Below are 18724 nucleotides of genomic sequence, written 5' to 3' on the forward strand. Positions count from 1 at the left end.
GTAAGAGCAGCACTTGACCAGGACTTGGGAAGCAACCTGTCCTGAGAACCCTGTCTGGGATCGTGAACAAATTGCCCAGCAACAGCCATTCGCAGCGCCCTGAGCACAGGTGTTCAAGAGAAAGCAGTCTTGGTTTACAACACAGCTTCCAACCCCTGTGGTACCACCTCACAGCAAGACTGATGGAAGTGATCAATTATCACATTTTGTAGTCCAGAACCTGAGTTAAAACTACAAGCGAAGGCGGGTTTGTGCTAATACATCCAGTTTGTCCTTTCTGACTAAAATCAAGTGGCCGTAACAATGGTCAAGATAACGCTTAAGGTGAAACGTGCCTCCCTAAATATTTGACAGGAAATATATTTTGGGTAAAAAAGTTAGGTCCTATCAATAACGAAGGCTACATTTTTAAAACAGCAGCTAGGAAAACCAGCGGTTTATCATTAAGATCATTATTTCCTTTTTAGCGATACAAATGAGAGATTTCCCACTGTGAAGAACCCAATGGTATCCTGGGTTGCATTAGGTAGAGCGCTGCCAGCAGGTCGAGGGAGGTGATCCTTCTCCTCTGCTCAGCCCTGGTGAGGCCACGTCTGCAGTGCCAAGTCCAGTTCTGGGCACCCCAATACAAGAAAGACATGGAGCTACTGGAGCAGGTCCAGCAAAAGGCCACCGAGACGATTAAGGGACTGGAACAGCTCCCATACAAGGAGACGCTGAGAGAGCTGGGACTGTTTAGCCTGGAGAAGAGAAGGCTCAGGGCTAGCATCTTATCAATGCATATAAATATCTGAAGGGAGAATGTAAAGAAGATGGAGCCAGACTCTCCTCAGTGGTGCCCAGGGACAGGACAAGAGGCAACAGGCACAAACTGAAACACAGAAAGTTCTGTCTGAATATAAGAAAAAAACTTTGCACTGCAACTGGTTCCCCAGAGAGGCTGTGGATTCTCCATCCTTGGAGATATTCAAAAGCCAACTGGACAGGGTCCTGGGCAACCTGCTCTAGCTGACCCTGCTTGAGGCGGTTGGACCAGATGATCTCTAAAGGTCCCTTCCAACCCGAACCATTCTGTGAGTAAAGACCATCTCCTTTAGAACGTATTTGCTCTTTCTACTCATTCTGCAATGAAGTCAATGCGTTAATTTCAACCGACTGAAAAATGCTGTGGCACCTAAATGCAATACTTACAATGAACTTTTCTGGAGACAATAAGTAAAGTTTATTTTACAGAGAACCCTCCAGCTTGTCTCTACAGACATCTTTTTTCAAAGAAATGAAAAAAGTACAGATTCGTTACCTGAATATTTGCTGCCTCATTTTAAGCTAAATCATTTCTCACCAGTGCGCTGGTAAGAATTTTGGTAAAAATGTTAGAACGCTTACTATTGCAAGTCACTCACATAGCAACAGTAAAATCTGTGACAGATTCAGAGGTAGTTTTGTTTTTGTTTTTTTTTTTTTTTTAAACAGCTCCCCAACATCATAAGCTCTGTTCAGTCTACCAAAAGAGCCCAGAAGAATGATATTAAATATCGATCATTCCACACTCAGGAAAATGCAATTAACCGTAGCTTCTAAGCTCTACTAAGTAAAGCCTGAGAACTACTCCCTCAGCCAGAGTTACAAAGAGATGCACTCTGAGGTAACACAATGTAGGCTGACAACTATGTCTCTGAGGACGTATGAAAGGTAAAGTCATGATTTATGAGAAGCTTATGTCTTCCCTGCAACAGTTTGGAGCATTCTGTATATAAAGACAGGAGTAAATAGTCACTCTTCATACGTCATAAAAACACTGAATTCACCAGTGTCCAAATCACCTGCTGTCATTAAGCAGTCTCTTTACCTGTGCACTGTGTTTCTGAAAGCCTCATCTGACAACAAATCACCTCATGATTGAGTTAAATCCCAGTCAGAATGGGTCAGAAAATGCTTACTCTTCATTCATGCAAATATAAGCAATTAAGTAATAATGGTTGCCTCATTAACATAAAGGTAATTAATCCTATCATGCTTTCATCATGCTTCCTAGCTACTGTCAATGAATCTGCTTCTACAAATATTTTCAGTTTTTATTTGTCAACTATAGTACTTACAACTTCCGAATCTTCTTGGATAACTAATTATCTAGCTGACAGCTTCACATAAGATGATTTTAAACAACTTGCCATTTATCTCAAAGGAACCAAGATACTTGCTCTTGGAAAGAGAGCATAAAGAAGCAGCACATCAGACAGTCATATTTACTCACTTAGGTGTTTTGAGTTTAACATACAGGTGAAAAACTTAATTTGTCACTACCTTCCCTTATTAATCATCATACTGTTTTTTAAGAGTGGATAAGGCCTATGCATAACAGCAGACAATCTGGAAAACTTCAGAAAAAATATAAAGTACTGACGGCTAGGATGCTATTTTGCACTTATGGAGTAACAATTTCCTTTCAAGATGCTGAGCGGTTCAGTAAGCAATAATTCCTCCGGCCAGTGTTGCATTCCCATTCTGGTGTTGCAGTCTTGTGTTAAGGGTTACAATAAAGCAAAAATTATGATTGCTTCGTAATTCACAACACCATCAGATCAGTGAATCATTCTTCACTGAAGGGGTGGGGAGCTATCTGACAGCTTGAAAATCATCTCTACATGACCTAAATAATTAACTGGAGATCATGGATACCCATCTTCAAGAAAGACTATGAAACTCAGAAGATGCAAACACAGAGAAGAACTAATTTTGAGATGCTTCTTACCCGATTGATTCTTCATCATTACAGCTGCATCTGTCACAGTCCCTTTGCCTTTTTCTCCTTGTAGAAGACTCTCTGTTCCTGGCACTTAATCTCCACTGAAATAAATAAATAAAACAGGAAGGTTCCAACAGACAAAAACATGCCATGACAGACATACTAGATGGAACAATGACAGACCCTGGAACAACGCAATTGCTCAAATAAAGCAGAGAGCAGCAGAGAGTTTGTACAATGATTTTGTAAAATATGAAGTTGCTTTGCTTAGACCATCCGTATCCTGCCTTTCCCTCGAAGGGAATTTGCTCATTCTTCCTCCAACATAGCTGACAATAAAGGCAATTCAACTAATCCCCTGCTTAAAGGGAGACTATCCCAAACAGGGTCTTAAATATTGGGCCTGTTTCAGAATAATCATGAATGTGCAAGATATTACCGACTTTCTTTAACAGCTTCCTGTGTAGATAACCAAACGATATAACTCCACTCAAAGGCAAGCAATTCTTAGCAGGAATAGGAATTTTAAAGCTTGATACCTGGGTGGCATGACAAAACTCATAACAGCAAAACACAATTTTTTAATTTTTTCAGATTTTCTTACCTTATCAAAATGTACAGATCTTTCCAAATTAAATTTAATGAAACTCCATCAAAACATACAGTTATTCCTGTAATTCCAGGAACCTATCTCCCTCTGCCATTTCTTCTTCCTACTCTCTCCTCCCCCCCACTTTTTTTTTTTTTTTTTTTTTTTAATATCAAAGCTAATAAACTGTATGCAGGTTGGAAAAAACTGCCGATCAGGCTGAAAGCAGACAAACGACCTTATCTTCATTTCTGCTTGAGTGTGGGGGTGAAAACGGATCTGAAAAATTCAGGCCCATGCATTATAGCTACTTCAGTGAAGAAGCCCGAGAGGTGTGTCCCAAACCATTGTTCCTCCTATTAGAGGGACTGATTCCATGATGGGAAATGCCCTCATTATTAAAACAGCTGGCAGCAGGAAAACGCTTTGAAGGTCTTCTCCCATCTTCCTGCCCCCAAACATCATCTAGCTCTCCTCACGGCACCAGTCTCCAAGCACGTGAGAGACCTATACACCAAACAATGAAAGCTGCAGAAAATTTCTCATACATTACGGAGCAAAGTCTGGCAACAGTCAACACACTGCCAACATGAACAGATCTTTGCTCCTATGTATGGATAAAATAATAATATGCCTTTTACTTATGATACTTCATGACCGTTTCTTTTTAAGATGAAACGGAATACGAAAAGACTAGTCTGTGTTAAAGTACAAGAAGCTCTCTACCACATGGGAAGAATCCGAAACATATAGGCATAGGTAAGAAAAATAATAAAAGACGGAAAATGTGACAATATATTGGAAACAACCAGAAAAATACATTTTTAAATTCACCCAGTCCAACTGCTATTTACATATATATACACATACATACGTACATATGTACGCAGATAAATATAGGGAGGGAAGAGGCGAGGAGAGAATTCTATTTTGGTGTTTTCTGGCTGTGCCTAAGAGGCTGCTGCTGGCAAGCACAGCAGGCAGGCATTACTTCTGACTTCAAAAACCTGACTGTAATTGTATGCTCTGCTCACTTAAGTACTAACAGTATAGGACATTATGATACAGTGAGCTTGCATTGCAGCATGGTCAAATGATCGGACCTACCAAGAGAACTGGGTCACATTACCAGCACTGCTGTAAGTCAACAGCATTCCTAACTTGCCTCACTAGGCTTTTAAAACTTTTCTGTGGGGGAGCCTGTTTGTCCAGCTCCTTGATTCTGAAACCACAAAAAACAGCAACAAACTCTCAATGCTCAGTGGAAGGAGTCAACACACAGCGCAGCACAATGTTTCCAAAACGTGGCATTTAAAAAATGTATTTACTGAATTTCGAGCACATTTACTTCACAAATTTGCTTTTATATGCGACTGAGATGACCAAGACCGTCATTTAGGATGTCATCTAAGCACACTTACAGCCATGCAGTCTCAATACTGACATTCCTGTATTAGCACCTACAGTTTTAATCAGAAGTTGTACAGTATTTTACCTCTCCTTTTAAAACTTCAGCTCTTGAATACAAATAATGACTAACTGAAAATTTAATTTAAAAAGATTTCCATCTTATAACAAAAACAGTTCGGATAAATGCTCTAAATAGAACCTGAACGCTCAGGAATCGAAAAACAATGAACTGCAAACGTATGTGTACATGTATATGCCTTTAAATTTCTGATTTTCAAGATAATTTCAGGATCTGAGATTGACTTTAACAAAACTGAAACTTTCTGCCAAACTACTTTTGAAGGCTAATTCTGCTTTTTCATTATTTAGTTTGGCAACGTGGCACTAACACTTTTATTTCTGCAACTGTATGCTTGCAGGTAGATCTCAGACATATGCACCGACTCTTTCCAAATCAGTCTGCGTCAGGTACTGGTCATACAGTTACAAGGCAGCATTCAATATTAAAAAATTCAGCCTCCAAAACGTAACAAGACATATAACATGCTCCTAAGCACTTTGCATTCTGAATAACTTTTCTTTACCTCTTTTAAAGGGTAGACCCAACGGTGGGAGTCTGGGAGCCTTGTCAAAGGGGACTGAACTTGGACATCCTCTGACTTGGTGTTTAGTTTCTTCTTTGGTATATGCAACTGAAAATACAGGATGTTACACACATGATAAAACTAAATTATGCACTGATGCTATGAGTTGACACCCTACCTTGTAATATGAAATTGAAAATAAGAAGTCCAGAACAGAGAGACTAAAGACTTAATAAATACAGAAAGTACGTTCATAGCTCTCAAAGTAGTGCTTCAGATTTTACCTGAACCATTCTATATCGTAAGGAGATACCCCTTCAGTTCCGCAGTTAGCACTGCCACTGTTCTCATTCCTTATTTACATTTCTTTGAAACAAAGATTTGGGGTTTTTTTTTTTTTTTAGTACAAGTACATTTTTAGGCCCAAATTTTTGCATTACACATCAAACTGCTTTTTATAATCAGTCACTCTCCCTAATAATAAATGTACTTTTAACCACAATTTCCTCTAATTATAAAGGATATAAACTTATAAGTACCTCAACCAATATTTAAGGATTGAAATAAACAGTTTCTTAATGAAGAATGTTTGTGGTTTCTTTGAAAAGTAGCCTATAAATCTGTTTTATCAGTCAAAATGTATTCCAATCTGCACATTAATGGCCAGACACAAATTCCTTACTTTGAAACTCTACCTGCTGCCTGACTGGTGGTTTCTCTTATGAGCTTCCTGAAAACAGGTAATCAATTGCCTAAAATTTTAACACGCATTTCATGTTACGGTGGTTCAGATAACCTCCAATAACACTGACAGCCGCTAAGGTCAGACTCAGAAAATAAAGGAAGGGACAGACAGACAGAAGGGAATAAAAGACGTATTCATCAGCAAAATTTCTACCTCACCTTACATTCATTAAGAAAGCGTTGATTTGCAATGCCTACAATTAACTTACGGAACAAGCACAAAGTCAAGAGGTGACTAGTTGAGGTCTCTATTTAGGGCAAGTGCAACTTATGCAGTTTCCTCAGCTTTTCACTAATAGAGAGCAACTGAATGAACATATACTTATGCACACATACTTAGCAAATTCCTTAGCTACACCAGCAATGTTTTCCCAAAGCTTTCCAGCCTCAGAAGCAAGGGTCAGAGGGAGTGTGTAACCAAGGATCTGGAAACAGCTTATTTCTAAAATACCAGACGGTTCAGACCTTACTCAATCAAACCAGCTGCTATGCCTACAATCTTTGTTTTCACTGGTGCTTCCATTGCTAGAAACTACTACTAATAAGGATGTTTTAGGAAGAATAAACATTAGCATAAAGAGTTTCTGAACACATCTTTTTAGATAGCTGAATATTCCAGTTATGCAGCTGTTCTACTAAAGCAATAGCTACAGTTACAGAACCTTAAAAACAGACTATGCTAACAGCTTGTAGACTTTATTACAGAACTGTGCACTAACTACACATAACACACACACATATTTACTTGAGCATTAATATTTTAGATTCTAGCTTAGGGTTTACCATACCCTTAACTATCTTAACTACATTCAGTAACAGACATTACTACTCACTGCACTGCTACTAGAATAAACTAGTTCTCAGGAAAGAGTGCTGCAATGAAGTTTAAGTTGGATCACTGGAGAATAAATTCAGTTACACAAATACACCAGGATACCCTAGGATATCCATACTCTTCAAGCAATTTTGCTGAAAATTTTAAGAAAACTTACACTGATGTGACCTGAAGATGCTGAAGTTCTTCCTTCCATGATTTCCACTACTGGAAAAAAAAAAAAAATCTTAGCAACGTGTTTTATTCGTCTAGAGGGAATTAGGACCACAGCATTAGGTACTATGCAAGAACAAGAAGATCCTTTCTGAGCAAGTCAGCATGAGGAAAGCTCATTGACAGCCACAATACAAGAGAAACATATGCATGGGCAGGGCTCTGGACTGTCAGTTTGGACAGAACTATTAAAAAGAGAAATAACTTTCACTAAAATGTGTCTTAGTGAAGGCACTTGTTGCTTAATTCGACCTTCTGGCAAACAGGCAACTAATAAGTTACTCAGGCTCTGATATGAAAAAAGGCACCAAGAAGAAAAAACAAAATTAAAACTCATGAGTTCCTGTTAACAAACCTCTTTCTCACTGGAAGAACACAGCTTCAGAGCTTTCTGCATTCACAGGGGCTTATTCTCTCTATAAAAACTCCGTATGCCTCCTGTGCAAGACTTTCAAAACTTGCACCTAATATGAACTCTCAGACAGACCGCACTGATTATGGCACATGTTAAATGCGGGGAATTTCATTTATTTCAGCGGGTTTTTTCAACTTACAGCCTCAGTTCCCTGGTGCGGAGGGGAACGACATCTAGGGATTATTACGGAAAGGCCAAACTATTACTTACTAGCGTGCCTGCAGAGGGCGGGGGGGGGGGGGGGGGGAAGCTGACCAACGGCAGCCTCCTGACAGCCCTCCCGAGAGAGCGGCGGCCGCACGCAGGATCGGCCCCGCCCGAGCGCGGCCCCGCCGCGCCGCCCCGGTGGGTCCCCCGCCGCCCCGCTCCCCCCGCTAGGAGGAGAAAGGGTTCCTCGCTGACAAAAGAAAGGGGCAACCTGGCGTTTCTACGCTCTTTCCTCGGCCTCCTCCCAAAGGAGGCCCCTCCCTGCCCCCCCCCCGGTCCGGCTGCGCTCGCCCGCCCCCGCGCTACCGGCTTTGCTCCTTTGCGATATCCCCGGTCGCACGGACAGCTCAGCCCGACCCCGCCCCGGGCCACCGGCCACGCAGGACCCCGCCGGGGCACCATGGCACTGCGTGCCGCGAGGTACCTTTATTTCACTTTTATTTCTGCCTCCTCCCTCCCCCCACAGGCTTCAGCCTCTCCGAACAGTTAAAAAGCGCAGGCGGAGGGCAGCGATCCGGCACCACCGAGGGGGCCCGACGCGGTAAGGCAGAACGGCAGCGGGCGAGCCGCCGTCCCGGCGCCGGGCACCGAGGCTGCCTGCCGCAGAGGCGCAGCCCCGCCACCAGCACCTCCCCTACCCTGGGGGAAAGCGGCTGAGGCGTCCCCCGCCCCAGGCCCAGCCCCGCGGGGAAGCGGGCGGCGGCAACGCCTCCCCCTCCCCCCTCCCCCACCGCTCCGCGGCACTCACCGCCGCCGCGCTTGTCGCCGTTGTTTATCCGGGCTCCACCGCCGCCTGCGCAGCTTCCCCGGCTACTTCCGGGTTGGGCACCGCCTCCCGCCGCGCCGCGCCCCGGCGGAGTAACGGCCGTAACGGCAGGAAGGGCCATACGCTGCCGCAAGCGCCCCGCAGCCGCGCTGCGAGCGCTCGCGCCGGCCCAACCGTCCCGCCGCCCGCGGCTCCCTCCGCGCCGCCTCACGGGCTCCTGCTGGCCGCAGCTGCCGGCTCTCCTGATGGTCCCCCCCCCCCCCGCTCCCGGTGTTAGCTGGATGTTGGAAAGCCGCAGGGGAGAAACATAGATGGAGGGGAGCAAGTAACAGCGCAACAGCGGAGGCGTTGTGCTGTCACCCAAGTTTGCCTGAATCTACCCAGGAGTAGCGTCAATAGTAAATTTGGAAACATTGCAAAGCATAGCCGAAGCAAGGGCCTAAGGAACAGCAAGGGAACAGGGAAAAAAACATGAAGACTTGTGGAAGGAATCAAGGAGACTATGCTAAAGAACTAATACATAACCAAAGCATATTTAAGTCATATCTTGCCAATTACATTTTGCTAATTCAACCTAAGCCCTGATCTGAATCGGCATGCAGCAGCATAACACCCTCAGCTGTCACAGTAGTTTTCAGCTGATGTCCTCCTTAGAAATCCTTTGAGCATGGAAATGAGAAAGGTTTTTTTTTTTTTTTTCAGGGCAGCTTCAGAATTTTTAGGTTTATGCAGAGCTTTCTCAAATACAGCTATTTTCTCCTCTTGGTAATGCCTTTATATCAGAGAAGCTGTGAAAAACTACTTTTGACAGTTGCTTAGGTTCACACTGACGAGAAGATTTAGCTTTAACTTATGGTCAGATGTAAAATAGAAACATGAGATTTTAGCTCATAACTTGGAACTATCTGAAGCATTTTACACGACCTTCCATATCGGCAACTGATACATTTTATAGATACACCCCAAAATAAAGTACATAATAAAGCCTGAATTAACTCAGGTTTATTTTCTTTTATAGAGAGAAATTTTCTGTAATCCCAAAGGCAAAGACATGCATCTATGATGATGACACATTTTACAGGAAAGCATACAGTTAGTTGGCAAATCTCATAAAGAATAATACTTATCTTGCAGTAGTGTTTCACAGAGTGGCTAGTTTATTCTGTGATTCATTCTATGATGTCCATGTGGCAAGAGCTTAGAGGGATGAAGTAATTGGGAGGATTTGTATTAACGTATTGCTATTGCAATTTAGCAACTGGAATGTGTAAGAGACTTTACAAACAGCTGGTTTCTACAGACCACCAAAAAGTATTCTTAGACACAAACTACCTTGTGTGTCACCATTTTAAAATCTGACTTCTAGTACATTTTCTTTATGCAGTTGTATAAAGGTCTATCACTGTATTGACATAAATCCTCTTAATTTGTAGTGGTTACACATGGAGCACGAGCTAAGCTTGAGGAAACTAGTTGAGGGTTCAGAGTATCAGGAACAACTGAACTACGACTTCAATATAAAAGGGGAATTGAGGCATCTGGACACCAATGAGTCCTTTGTTTTCAATTATTACAAGAATGCACACGAGAGGAATCATAAACGCTATCAAGTATTGGGACATCTGCTTACCCAATATGTTTATGAGCTCCTGGAAAGAGTCTGCATGCTGCAGAAAGTCTATATTCCTACTGATGCTACAGAGGATGAACCAAGAAGTTTCTTTTTCATGAGTGAGAAAGCACTAACAAATACCTCTAGCCTCATTGTCCTTCTTCAAGACCGTGGGGTGTTTCGCGCTGGACAGTGGGGTCAAAAGACCACTATCAGTGAGGGCCTGGACCATGGAACGCAAATACCGTTCATCAAAATGGCCCTTCAAAGCCAAGGGGAAGTGATTGTACTGAATCCTAATGACAACCTCATGGATCTGAAGACAGAAAAGGAGAGGTTAAGCATTGCTACCAGGGAAGAATCATCATCTTCTATGCAGTCCCCATGGTCGATCCCCAAGAGGTGCAGCAGTAGCCCTGAGGAGCATACCATGTATGTATGGGATCAATTTATTTCAAAGAGTGCAGCCAAGAATGTGGCCTTCATTGCCCATGGCTATGGTGGCTTGGTGTTCATTGATCTGCTCATGCAGAGAAGATGGGAGGTAATGAATAAAGTGTACTCTGTGGCGTTCATCGACTCCATGCACAACACACAGCACCAGACTAGAAGCGATCCACAAATACAAGAATGGATACACAAATATTGCCGTGAGTGGGTATCAAACAGTAAGCCTCTAGATAAACCCGTGGGTTCCCTTGTGAAAGTGAATTGTCCTACTGTCTCTGCTGGAACTGAGAAGTATGGCTTAGCACCTTCCTACTGCTTACATGCCATCTTTAAATACCTGAAGAGTGCACTGAAGGCCAAGACTGCAACAGCCTTTACACGTTCACCTATCGCAACCCGAAGCAGCACAAGTAAGAAGAAAGATAATAAATAAAAGCATACTGATGTGTTTTTCATGGTGGTCTCTTCCTTTCATAATCACTCCTGCATCTTTCAAGCTTTCAGTCTTCTAAGAACCTTCCTCTTGCTGTGGAGTGATTTATTGTTTTAAACTTGAAGATAGTTTGCTTTTGAGAAACAAACAAATACAAGTAAATATTAAGAAAGAGCTGCACAGTTGTAAGCTTTACACCACAACTCTTCAGCTAGCTGTGAAATTTCAAGTTGTGCAAAATAAAGATTGAAGGTATATCAGCTCTTATCGGTATCATTTTTTAAATAGGTAGTCTGCAATCACGGCTCTACAAAGAGACTAATCTGTGGTCAAAACCTCAGATTTCTTAAACACATAGCTTTCATTAAAAGGACAAATCTGGAGTATAGAAAGCATGCAGAGGATATGGCATTTTGAATTATCCTTTTGCCTACAGCAAGGTTACTCCTTATTATATACTGTCTAGTGTTTGAAATCTTTCAAAAGCTGGGACATCTACCTACACCCTTAAAACATTTAAGTAGAAAGATACTTCACGGAATTACGTATCAACACCTCTCTCCAGTCAGAGAGGCTATGTTGCAAACATGACACAGTGAGCCAACATAATTCCATTTAAAAACCAACTAAGCCATTGACATTACCATGCATTTTTTTCAAAGTCAGTTGGTACAGAAATGCTAGACTCTAGCAACCTGGGATTACCAAACTGACCAAAAAGAATGGCATTGGCTGTTTTCTCTCAACTGTTTTGTCTTAGATAGAAGTGGGAAATAGAGACAGTTTTTAAATGTCCATATGCAAGTTCTGCAATTTATGCAAGAAGAAGCTCAAATAACATTTATATGAAAAGTAAACAAAATGGCTATTCTGAATTTCCTGTTTAATCCTGTGAGAATTAAAAGCACACGGTGTCTGGAAAAGAGCTTTGAAAGATGACAGAACCTTGCATTTATCTATAGCTTCGCTTCCCATCTCCGTCAAAAAAAACTGTTGAACAGTAATGCTGGGTACTAGAGGACAGAGAATGACAGCTTCTCTTTTGCATTTAATTCCATTTCAAATTTAGTCATCTCTGATACTGTTCGAAAAAGCTTCCATCCGTTTATTCAGTAATGGATAGAAGTGTAAAATTCCATTAGAAAGAAACAGTCACTTAAATGTTCTCAATAGAAATGTTTAAATAAAGATTGGTTGACTGGTATCACACTTGAATAAAAATGGTACTAAATAGACAATTAACAGAAGTGTACAATGATTTCACTTAAGAAAGTTGCATTGGAGATGCTGTCACTGTGGATGCATGCAACCTGTCTGTTTTATGACTGCTGGTTAGTGGGCTCGCTGCTCAAAGAATACTCACTTGCATCAATTCCACACGTCAACACATAGCTTTATTTATTCGAGAAGTATTAAACTGACAGAATATCTGTCTTCAGGAGGAGATCAATATGATCCTTCAACATAAACACTCAAACTGTTCCATGGTGTCAGAGGTGGCTAAGACGCTCGAAGAAAAATAGAATCTCGAACATCTGCCATTTCAGTAATCCTTTACCTCAGACCAACCCATTAAATTCCTTGGTAGAGAAGGTCATATTTAGGAATATTATTGGGATCGATAGGACTTCTCACAATGAGCTTTCCACGCATTGCCCCACGATAAATCACTTCAATCAGATCTATAAAGTCTTGCTTTGTTTTGAAGCTTCCTACAAATTTAGTGTGATCTGGAGACCTAAATACAAGCATAAGATAAAGGTAGAATTATAATGTTGATGTGTTCAGAGGAAAAACACTTAAGACACTCAAAGATGTAAAATAAATTGAAGGATTCAGATTAGGTCATTCTGAAGGCATGACCTACACTGGTATGGCATACTTAAGTCAGGCATATACTTTGACCTGACCTCCAAACCCCAAAAGATGCAGTGTCATTTCAAAGACTTTAGCCACAGTATTTTAAGCATGTTTTGCAGCTGACACCTACTTATTGCAGAAAACTCGGGAGTATTTCAAAATACCTGTTAATTTTATGGCCCTCTGCCCTCCCGCACCGTTCCCAGAACGAGTGCAGATGCTGGCGACGACATTACCTCCCCCAGGCAAGGTACCATAGAGAGAGACCATGTTAATTACAACAGGATAGTAGGTGATAGTTACTACAGACATCGTAGATGATGTCAAGTAGGATGACGTACCCATAATCAACCTTCATGTGCTGTCCATTGAAGAAAAAGACAGTAGATGGAATATAACTGATGTCAAAATACTGGGTGTACACAGGCACCTTGTTCACATCCACCAGGTAAATGACTGCCATTTTACTTAGGTCATGAGATGTCTTTGCAAGCTGAAGAGAGTGAGACAGACAGATGATGAATGGATCGAGAAACAAGAGGAAGAATGCAGCAAGCCTTAAAAACCTTCTTTCCCTTAAGTCTTATCAGTTGGAGCAGAGCCAAATTATTACCAAATTACCACACCATGTCGAGAACTACGTCAATGGCTCTGTACACCTACAATAGTACAGAAGTCTGTTATATCGTTTTACGCTTAACTGTCACCATGCAAACACCATATACTTACCATGAGACTCCATATTATCCAAAAAGCAACATATGACATTCTCTTGTATACAACAGGTATAATAATAGAACTAAAAACAAAAAAAAAGAAGTTGTAATTAAGAAAAACGTGCTCTTACAATATCATCCAGCTGCAGACAAACGGGATCGTTATCCCTTCCAAACCGAAGAACCAAAACTTTCTCCGCCACGCTTTTTATTGCCTGATCCACCTCCTTCTTACAGGTCAGCTGGGGCAGCAGAAAACTCATCCTGACAGGCCACGGCTCCGACGACCAACCGTACCTAACGGTTAGACGGACCCGCATCAAAATCAGCATCGCTTCTCCAAGCAGAGCCCCCCTTCCCTCCCCTCCCCCCCCCCCAAAAAAGACACCGCGCCGGCAGGACGCCGCGCCCGGGGGCTCCCACCGCCAACGGCCCCGCTAACGGCCGCCCCACACAGGGCCGGGCCGAGCCCCGCCGCAAGCCCCTGCCAGGCCCGGGGGTTCCCCGCAGGGAGGTGCCCGAGGCGCCCCGGCCCCTTGCCCACCCGGGGGTCCCGGTGCAGACCGGTCCCCCCCCACCACCTCCCCTCGGCTCTGCCCCCGGGAGCGCCGCACCCCACGGGGCCTTGGGTGAGGGAAGGGACGAGGGGAGGGCCGGAACCTTGGTTCGGCAGCCGCGGAGCCTCGAGGACGGCAAACGCGCACAGCACCCAGCCCGGGCCTGAAGGCGCGGCGGACCGGAACCGGGACTGGGCTCACCCACCCTTACCCCCTCCCCGCGCACGCGCAGACCGCGCGCCCCGCCTCGGTGGCATGGCGGCGGCGCAGGGGCCCCTCCCGTCAGCCGCGTCCGTCGCCGAGAGGTGCCCGCCTGCCGCTGCTTCCGTTCCCGGGCGGAAGGAGGCGGAGAGCGGGGCCGGCGGGCGGCAGGAGCGCGGGCAGGTGGGGGCCGAGCCGGGGCGGGCGCGGGGCTGAGGGTGGGGGAGCCGAGCCGAGCCTCTCCGGGCCGCCGGGGAGCCTCCGCCGCGGGCGCGGGGAGCTCGGGGCGCCCGGCTGCCTTTCCGCCGACCTTGGGAGCGCCCTTTCGCCTCCTCGCGTTGGGCCCGGCCCGGCCTGTGGCGCGGTGCGCCGGGAGGCCGCGGGGGAGGGGGGAGAGGGAAAGCTGCGGTGCTCGCGGGAGGGCTGTGGGGGCGGGGCTGGGAGCTGGTAGCTGGTAGGGGGCGGTTGTGAGGGTTGTAACGGTTCGGTTCGACCGTTGGGCGGCTGGAACGTCGCTCGGGAGCCTCGGGCTGAAGGCAGGTGTCAGCGAGGTGTCTTCGGTTCTGCAAGAGCGAGCTCTGCGAAGCGGGGTTTCGAGTAATTCTTGCGGTGATGGCACGGTGGCGTGTCTGCTGCAGGTTGGACAGTTGGGAAGGTGTAAACGGGTTTTATTAGAAAGCTGCCATCAGTTGTTCTGATTGCACGAAGCTACCTGTTAAACGTTGTCTTAATTGGAGCTACGCTAAAATAAGCCAGCTGAGAAAGCAATCCCTTGATCTCCCCAAGCTGGACCACATATGCATATTTTGGTTATTACTTTTGGCAGTTTCTTTAGCACTTAAATGTAAAACTGTGAATGTCTGTGTTGTACCATTTCTTATTTTGAGTTTTGTCTTAAACTCGTGCTATTGGGTTCTTTGGTTCTGTTGTTTTAGTAACAGTAGAAAATTAAATCCCAGTCACCGATTTGACCGAATGCAATATCTTAAAAAGCATGCCAGTTTATATAATGTTTCATAATAATATGCTGTTTCTCTTTCTATGGCTCTCTATCTGGGCAGGTATATTTAGACAGCAGAACTAGATTTAACTTGGCCTTCTGTAAATCAGATTATTTTCAGGTGGTAAACTATGGGGAGTTAATAAGTTCACCTTTTTAAATTAAAAATTTTTATGCTTGGGTCAAATCATGTTTTCTTGAGCTCTGAAACTTACTTGATTTCACTTGAGTAGACTTGTATGGGACAAAGAAAATGTTAAACACTCTTTAGTGTTCTTCTTTCTACAAGGCACTTGCGTTTAAATACAAATGCATCCCGGTGGAATTAATTGGACTATTCAGTTCACGTGCTTAGCTTTATTTGCTAGCATCAATTTCATGAGCAATTTAGCAAAAAAGATGGTCTCTTCCTATGCTAGTTGTTTATTCCTGATGTCCTTTTCTCTCTTAGAGGTGTTCAGTAGATCCATATGGAAGCTCATTTGGGTTGGACGATAATTAGTTTTTTTTTCCCGGGTTAACTGTCCCCAAGATCAGTTCTCTCGTTTGGTTCATCCTGTGACCGTGCAAATACTTGGGCAGCTGGGGCAGCTGGCAACGTGGGGCTGAAGGGGCATAAGAACGTCTCCCGGAGCTGCAGTGTTGGCTCAGCAAACTGTGGCCCTGGTGTTCCAGTGTGTAAGTGCCAACGAAGCTTTCCCAGAGTATAACGGTAAAAGCAGAAATGTGATCTTCTGTGATGTACTGATATCCCAGATACTCCAGAAAACATATTACAAGATGAAGCATCTTGTGCCCTTTCACAGCATAGGTAAATCAGGTAGGCCCCTCTGCACATAAAAATGTTTTCAGCCTCCACGGCGTTCTGCTTGCTTCTGTTGCAAAGGGCCTTATTTGTCATAAGGTACAGATAACTGAAATAGATCTCGGCCAATATTTAATGGTTGGTTGACCTTTGAATTGCAGTAAGTACTGCTGTTTTAAGCAGCACTGTCAACTTTGTCTATTCACAGCAGTGCCATCTATATTGCTGTTATTTATAAACAGTGGGAAAATAACAGTGGAAGCACAAATTTCTCACATTCATGTAAGTAACTTACTGTTTGCTAGTGTTACTAAGGACGAAAATCTGTATTTTCTCCATGACCACTGACAGTTTTTTTTCCCCCTCTTATCTTACTGCTGTTTTGCAGATAAGTATTGAGACACAGCACATGTCTAAGTATGCAGTCTGCGAATATGCTTCTGAAAAACTTTGTCAAGCGTTCTGTCTTTCCCTTTGCTGTGCAACATGGGATGAAAAAGGATTTGTTTCCGCTCTGTAGAACTCTGATTTTATCACCTTGGTTGAAGGAGGACGCTTCACACAGTCCCTCTGAAAAACTAGATTTAGATGAGTGGAAGAAGGTAATGAAATCTGGATTGCAAGTAGAAGTCAGTGAGACAATCTCTGAGCGTAAGGAGCTTTCCACTTTGGCTGCTGCACGTGAGACTGTGGAGATGTGGAGGCTGGCTGGCAGATCGGTTCCTGAAAACATCAGTGAAGAACAGCTGAAAGCTTTCGTAGAATGTCCTTCCAAGTCATCTAAAAAGAAGTATTTAAAGTACTTGCATCTAAAAGAACTTTACAAGAAAAATGACAAAAGAAAGATGGATGAGAAAAGGGAAAGAAGACTGGAAACACAGGAGAAAGCTTCAAAAACCGATGAGACCAGAAAGAACTCATTCACCTGTTTGTGGGCCAGTGCCATGGATAAAACACACAATTGGAGGGCTGCTCAGTCTATGGTCTTTGGCCAGCCTCTAGTATTTGACATGTCTTTTGAAAATTATATGTCACCTAGAGAAGTAGCAAATACAGTGAGACAGATAGTACTCAGTGAAGGTTGTAATCGAAAATCTGTGGATCCATTCCACGTTCACTTCTGTAACTTCAAAGACAACAGCCAGTATCACAGGGAATTTATCAAGCATTATAGAGAGGCATGGGACAAATTGCTTATCACTGTGACAGACCAGTGCTACACAAATGTCTTTCCCAAGGACAAGATTATCTATCTGACAGCTGATTCTCCCAACGTCATGAAGGCATTCGATCACGATAAAGTCTATATCATTGGGTCAATGGTTGACAGAAGTATAAAGACAGGAGTCTCTTTAGCACAAGCAAAACGATTGGGGCTGGAAACTGCCAGCCTTCCGTTGGAGAAGTACTTGCTTTGGAATACAGGTGCCAAAAATCTCACACTGGACCAAATGATGCATATTTTATTAACACTGAAAGATACTGGAGACTGGAAGAAGGCTCTGGAATTTGTTCCAAAAAGGAAGTACTGTGGCTTTGTAGGCAGGTCTGTGAATGAACTGAAAAAAAGCTTAAATCTGATGAACACACTTAAACTTGGAAAGAGACAGGAAGAAGTACGAAAGCAATTTGCAAAGAACTACTCTAAGAAGCTAATACAGAAGTAGAGTGGTTGGGAAGAGAAGGAATTTTAGAGAGAAACTATGCTCTTGAATACTCAAGTTTCTCTAGGCTTCTGGACTTCGGGTTGTACTCACCTGCTTTACTCTTTCAAAAATGCTTTTGTTAGTCAAGTTTGAAAGGACTGCTGCCTATTATTAGGGATTTTTTTTTTTTTTTTTTAAAGATCTTCGTATTCCAGCTGTTTGTATATGAACTTATTCTCAGATTTATTGAAACTATGTAAGAGAAAACGAGATAATCTGATCTACCGATTGTATTTGAAGAGTATTAAAAAAGTAAAATTGTGTTCTATTGATTCATGCTGGGACAAGAGTGATTGTAACTGAAGTGTAACAAATCTAGCGTTTTCTTCAGGGAATAGCTCTGTGCTTTGAGTGTGCAAGCGCTTACTTGAAAGGGTTATAAAGACAATATCTGCAGAACTTTAATATTAAAATTTGCCTCCTGTGAATCGCTTGCTGTGAATTTGGCTATGGGGAACCCCTGATTTGGAATAAGATTTGCTTCATTTGAGATACTGAGTTGCTGAGTAGTGCCAAAAGCTTCATTCTAGAGTAGTGTTCCAAATGTTATTTTAAGATTTTTTTCAAAATCTAGGGAACATCTGTGAACCACTGTTAAGCCGTTGGTTACAATAACTCAGTCTGTATCTGTAAATATACAGCGACGGAAGGTTACTTTTAAGTAGCAACTTTTATTTTTCCTTACATGATGGGTAGAAGATACGGTGCCACAAACTGTTGGCATGTGCCTCCGGTTGTTTTGTTTTATCAGATAAACAGCATCTCCTGATCCACGAACTATTTTTTATTAAGAGAACCCTCGAATAAGTCATCTTTTGCACGAGTTGCTATCAGTGGAATATGAAAATTGAGTTTTGAATCATTAGCGCTTGAGA

The 18724-nt window shown here is 43.2% G+C and overlaps 4 protein-coding genes across 21 annotated transcripts in view; 2 read left to right on the forward strand and 2 right to left on the reverse strand.

Moving 5' to 3' along the window:
• Window positions 1-8730, reverse strand: part of SENP7 (SUMO specific peptidase 7) — a 42300-nt gene extending 33570 nt beyond the window's left edge. For 5 of the 9 annotated variants that reach the window (XM_068907116.1, XM_068907143.1, XM_068907135.1 and 2 more), the window contains exons 1-4: window positions 8492-8693; window positions 7066-7115; window positions 5330-5437; window positions 2753-2847 (exon numbers count right to left, since the gene is read on the reverse strand). In XM_068907116.1, the coding sequence (XP_068763217.1) occupies window positions 2753-2847; window positions 5330-5437; window positions 7066-7115; window positions 8492-8630 (392 nt within the window). In that variant the 5' untranslated portion in view covers window positions 8631-8693. Of the gene's footprint in view, window positions 1-2752; window positions 2848-5329; window positions 5438-7065; window positions 7116-8167; window positions 8395-8491 lie in introns of those variants that run through there. The other 4 variants (XM_068907109.1, XM_068907102.1, XM_068907150.1 and 1 more) reach the window with 3 other exon arrangements.
• Window positions 7768-11024, forward strand: LOC104144234 (putative protein ARB2BP). 2 transcript variants are annotated; one of them, XM_068907211.1, is made up of 3 exons: window positions 7770-7881; window positions 8210-8284; window positions 9943-11024. In XM_068907211.1, exon 3 carries the CDS (start codon window positions 9952-9954, stop codon window positions 11002-11004), a length of 1053 nt encoding a protein of 350 aa, XP_068763312.1. In that variant the 5' UTR covers window positions 7770-7881; window positions 8210-8284; window positions 9943-9951; the 3' UTR covers window positions 11005-11024. The 2 variants fall into 2 exon arrangements, with proteins under 2 accessions (XP_068763302.1, XP_068763312.1); XM_068907201.1 differs by lacking the exon at window positions 8210-8284 and having other exon boundaries at window positions 7768-8163.
• A 1352-nt stretch (window positions 11025-12376) lies between these two features.
• On the reverse strand, window positions 12377-14444 carry TXNL4B (thioredoxin like 4B). 4 transcript variants are annotated; one of them, XM_068907222.1, is made up of 4 exons: window positions 14241-14444; window positions 13712-13877; window positions 13206-13357; window positions 12377-12742 (listed from the first exon to the last, which is right to left on the reverse strand). In XM_068907222.1, exons 2-4 carry the CDS (start codon window positions 13841-13843, stop codon window positions 12577-12579), a joined length of 450 nt encoding a protein of 149 aa, XP_068763323.1. In that variant the 5' UTR covers window positions 13844-13877; window positions 14241-14444; the 3' UTR covers window positions 12377-12576. The 4 variants fall into 4 exon arrangements, with proteins under 4 accessions (XP_068763323.1, XP_068763326.1, XP_068763344.1 ...); XM_068907225.1 differs by having other exon boundaries at window positions 14195-14262; XM_068907243.1 differs by having other exon boundaries at window positions 14125-14246.
• On the forward strand, window positions 14320-18121 carry TRMT10C (tRNA methyltransferase 10C, mitochondrial RNase P subunit). Of its 6 annotated transcripts, none has more exons than XM_068907181.1 (3): window positions 14358-14521; window positions 16352-16425; window positions 16532-18121. In XM_068907181.1, exon 3 carries the CDS (start codon window positions 16563-16565, stop codon window positions 17808-17810), a length of 1248 nt encoding a protein of 415 aa, XP_068763282.1. In that variant the 5' UTR covers window positions 14358-14521; window positions 16352-16425; window positions 16532-16562; the 3' UTR covers window positions 17811-18121. The 6 variants fall into 6 exon arrangements, with proteins under 6 accessions (XP_068763280.1, XP_068763282.1, XP_068763266.1 ...); XM_068907165.1 differs by lacking the exon at window positions 14358-14521 and adding an exon at window positions 14868-14976; XM_009675113.2 differs by lacking the exon at window positions 14358-14521 and adding an exon at window positions 15954-16016.
• The last annotated feature ends 603 nt before the right edge of the window (window positions 18122-18724 follow it).

This window comes from Struthio camelus, chromosome 1 (assembly GCF_040807025.1).
Source record: "Struthio camelus isolate bStrCam1 chromosome 1, bStrCam1.hap1, whole genome shotgun sequence".
Lineage (NCBI taxonomy): Eukaryota > Metazoa > Chordata > Aves > Struthioniformes > Struthionidae > Struthio > Struthio camelus.